This window comes from Triticum aestivum, chromosome 1A, assembly GCF_018294505.1.
Source record: "Triticum aestivum cultivar Chinese Spring chromosome 1A, IWGSC CS RefSeq v2.1, whole genome shotgun sequence".
NCBI classification, from domain to species: domain Eukaryota; kingdom Viridiplantae; phylum Streptophyta; class Magnoliopsida; order Poales; family Poaceae; genus Triticum; species Triticum aestivum.
The window spans coordinates 24,472,666-24,476,872 of record NC_057794.1 but is presented as its reverse complement, the minus strand read 5'-3'; the positions used below and the strand labels follow the sequence as shown (position 1 = coordinate 24,476,872).

Genomic DNA, 4,207 nt, shown 5'->3' with positions numbered 1-4,207 from the left:
TTGTCATAAGCGTACTCGGTGAAGCCAAATCCGCCGATCGATGGTTTTTGCAAAAAGATTATTGAAGACATTATGTTTTCTGTTAAAAAAAGTATTATAGTGTTTTTCGCAAACCTAAGCTTCAAACTGGTGGTTTTCTGCAATTTACTCTGTTGGTAATCATAGAGCGAAGTGCAAAAAGTCTGTGCCCCTGCCTCTGATCGATAACTCCGGCATGCTCGTCGGTCACCTTGTTGCCTGACATGATGCTGGGCAAGTACCTCTGGACCGGAGCCGAGTGTCAGCTCATGGCGTGTGGCTGAAGCCGAGCTTGTGATCGTGGATGCCATTGCGCTGGCAGCGGCTACTGCGAACAATGTTCTACGTACCACCCAAGAAGCAAAAGTTTGCGTCTTGTGTTTGCCAACAAACGTCACAGACATCAACACTGGCCAGCAGCTCATGGCCGTTCTCGCTGGCGATCGTGATACGCAGCACGCGTTCCCCACAACAATGCACGCATCTGTGGCAGAGTATGGCACCCGCGGGGGCTGAGTATGCTCGCGTTGATTTGATTATATACAATCTGAGTCCTAGAAGAGGCAGAACAGTAAACGCCCGACAGTAACAGTGACGAGAAGAAGCAAGGCAAGGGTGCAGGGGAAGAAGCACGACGGGCTGGTCGTGTTGGTCTACATCAACCGTGAGCTATCTGCTTAGAAGTTTTATGTTTTCTCTATATTTGGTATTTAGAGATTGAACGGGATTAGATAGGAATTGTTTCCATCTTATCTTTAGGAGGCGTCTTATCCTTCAAGTCTTGTACTCGATATATACTCGCCCTTGAGACTCAATAATACATCCAACGCATTACGCCAATTATCTTCTCTCTATCCTCTTACATACTTTACAGGGCGAAGCTAGAAAAATTATGCATTGTGTTCATCTCAGTAAATCTAGGTGCTCAAAGTAAGAAATACATGGGCTTAGATGGGGCAGAAGAACATGGTTAGGGGGGGGGGGGGGTACAAATGGGCCAATTGATTGCTGTTTGGTCAGTAAATGCTAACGGCCGGGGGGGGGGGGGGGGGGGGGGGGGTTACAAATGGGCCAATTGCTTCGCAGTCCGGAAGTAAGTGACTCAACTATTATTTAGATATGGATGTATCAACACACTATAATGTGTCTATGTGTATTCATATTCATATAAAACGTTGTCACTTATTTCTGGACGGAGGTATATAATCATTTTTTTAATGAGGCAAATTTTTTGTCATTTTCATTAATAAAAAGTTGAGAGTTTACAACATCTAGGGAAGAACCCTAGGCAAATGAAAGTCTACTCTCCCGGCATTAAGGAGCTCAAATCTTTTGTCAGACAATGCCATGAATAGTATAGCAAAAATACATTCTTGAAATATTATAGCATAAACAATCAAAGGATATGATTGGTCGGACTCAGTCATACTCTTGTACATTCACCATCGCTTTAGCCTGCTTATTACTCCCTCCGTAAAGAAATATAAAAACGTTTAGATCATTAAAGCAGTGATCTAAACGCATTTCTTTACAGAGGGAGTACTTTCTAGATCTTCACAGGGTACTGATGGATGGAATCAGCCCAGGGCGCGCAAAGAGTGGTGACGTCGCTGGGCGACCTCATGCACTCCCACACGGCGCTGTTGCACTTGAAGCCAGAGCCGAAGCCGACCATCCACACGCGGTCACCCTTCCGCATCCGTCCCTTGGCCTCGATGTACGCCAGCTCATACCACAGCGAGCTGCTGGACGTGTTCCCGAACCGGTGAAGCGTCATCCGCGATGGCTCCACGTTCTCATCCGACAGGCACAGGCTGGTCTGCACAGCATCGATCACTGCCCGGCCGCCGGAATGGACGCAGAAGTGCTCGAAGGCCGTGCGGAAATCAGGCATGTACAGCTTGATCCTCCTGCCCAGCGCCTTCCGGGCGATGAAGGAGAGCGCAAAGAGCAGCTTCTCGGACGGCGGGAGGACGACGGACCCTAACGCGGCGATGTTGGCCTTGAGCGTTTCTCCGGCAACGGGCACGAGGTCCTTGGACAGGTATATCCCCGTCTCTCCATGCTCGTCCTCCTTGAGCGACGCGCACAGGTAGGCTCTATCCTTGGCAGCGTTGAGTGTTCGCACAATGTGCTTGAGCCGGAGCCGGGACTTGGCCCTGGACGTGGACAGTAGCACCGCCGCCGCGCCCATCCGGAAGAGCGCACCTGGCAGCAGCATCGTCCGGTCCGGTCCGGTGTAGTATATGAAGGAGGTGATCTCCATGGACACCACGAGGGCGTGCGCGCCCCGCGGCGCCGCCTGCAGGAGGCTCCTCGCCACATCGAGGGAGATCACCCCAGCGCTGCACCCCATCCCGGACATGTTCACATTCCGGATGTCTCCTCGGAGCTTGTACTTGTTCACGATGATGTCGGTGAAGCTCGGCGTCGGGGTGAAGCCGCTGCAGTTGGTGACGAGTATGTCGATCGCTTCGGGACTTATGCCCGTCTTGGCGAGCAGGTCATTGACGGTCGCGAAGATGATCTGCTCCGCCTCGTCGCGGCTTTCGCTCAGGCAGCAGTGTGGCGGGATGTGGTGCAGCGAAGGGTGGAGGTAGGTCTGGTCGCCCAGGCCCGAGCGCTGCAGCATGCGCGTCATGAAACGGAAGGTGCCGTCGTCGATGTACGGCGACAGACGGGCGCTCTCGATGAAGGAGCCTATGGATACGCGGCAATTGGATTTGGGCCGGCAGCAGGCGTAGTCCACGAGGTACACGCTACGAGGGCGGCGCATGAAGTAGAGGGTGGCCATGGCGAACGGTAGGAAGACGGCGAGGAAGACATGGACCTGCCGCAGCCCATGGAGCTGGGAGAGCAGCTCGTCGGGGCCGAGTTGCGCGGCTTTGCGGAGAAGGACGACGGCTGTGACTGGTGCCACGACGACGATGAAGAAGTTGTTCACGACCAGCTGGTAGAGGGGTTTGAGGTGCTTGCTCACCATGTTGCTGAGGTGCGCGGGCAGTGGAGGACTCGTTGTTTTTAGGCGTTGGTTGGTTCATGTTTTGAGGTGACCGATTGAACTTGGGCCATTTAAAAAAGCACTCGGTCGTCCCCATGCAACTGTTTTGGGTCGTGCTATTTGCGCTGGCAGCCGACACAGCATTTACAGCGTCATGGAGAAAATATTCTGATCCAAAAGCACTGTGCTACTCCAATTGTCATGGTCCACTTAGAAATAAATGAAGCACATGATACACTCTTTCAAAATATTCCATCTTGTAATAGTTTCTTTTAACAACGTCCAACTTTCAATGACTAGAAGCACTAGAGCGAGCCGAAGGCGCGTCATCGTCATGGCCCTCCATCACCGGAGGCGGTGAAATCTCGTCGTAGTAGAATTTGTTGAAGTAGATGGATGGGAACTCGTCATGCTAAAACTTAAAGGATCAGCGCACCAACCGTCGTGAATGATGAGATCCGTTAATCGGAAGAGTCCCTCCTAGATGAAACTCGGAATATTAGTTCCTGTCACGGTATTATTTTCAATCTTTGCAAAGCACATTTATAGTGTGTCATGATCGGTGTAAGATGGCGGCGGCGGCCTCTGAGAGTGCGTCGGACTGGTGTGTGCCCCAGACCAGGTACATGGCTTGGCTGGGGCATCCGGTTTTAAATGTTAGGCTTAGGTGCGAGGTCGGTTTGGTATTAGGCTCGGACTATCGGCACCCCTTCATCAAGTGGATAGAAGTAGCGACAGATGTTGCCAAGATGGTGGCTTCAGACTTACTGATGTACTACTTTGTAACATCTTCGTGAATAATTAATAAAGTGGTTGCATGCATCGTCCAGATGCAGAGGCCGCAGGTCTTCCTCCTTTTCAAAAAAAGAGGAAAATTTATAGTGTGTCGTCCATTCCATGACATATCAATCCATGGTGCACGGTTATGCCTGAGCTGTCGATGTATGTTGGAGATTAATTCCTAACTCCTAACAAAGCATGTGTAACCGTTAGTTAGTTGTTGGTATGTGATACTCCCTTCTATCCAAAATAAGTGTCATGTTGAGAGTCATTTTTCAAACATATGCCTTAGTTTAGGCAGAGCAGAAATCTTACACTGAATTGAATTAATGTCAAAGGCAATTTTATTTGCCTTCTCTGATTCCTCTCATTTCAATGGACAAGGCTCTAGACTTGAATAATCTTGAG

The 4,207-nt window shown here is 50.3% G+C and overlaps 1 protein-coding gene across 1 annotated transcript; it reads right to left on the bottom strand.

The window, feature by feature from the left end:
* Nucleotides 1-1,388: 1,388 nt before the first annotated feature.
* LOC123077607 (3-ketoacyl-CoA synthase 5-like) lies at nt 1,389-3,051 on the bottom strand. The gene has a single exon (XM_044499933.1). It carries the CDS (start codon nt 2,999-3,001, stop codon nt 1,565-1,567), a length of 1,437 nt encoding a protein of 478 aa, XP_044355868.1. The 5' UTR covers nt 3,002-3,051; the 3' UTR covers nt 1,389-1,564.
* Nucleotides 3,052-4,207: the final 1,156 nt, after the last annotated feature.

What these genes read in the sequence shown, in the direction of transcription:
- LOC123077607 (XM_044499933.1), bottom strand. Translation starts at nt 3,001, where the DNA reads ATGGTGAGCAAGCACCTCAAACCCCTCTACCAGCTGGTCGTGAACAAC.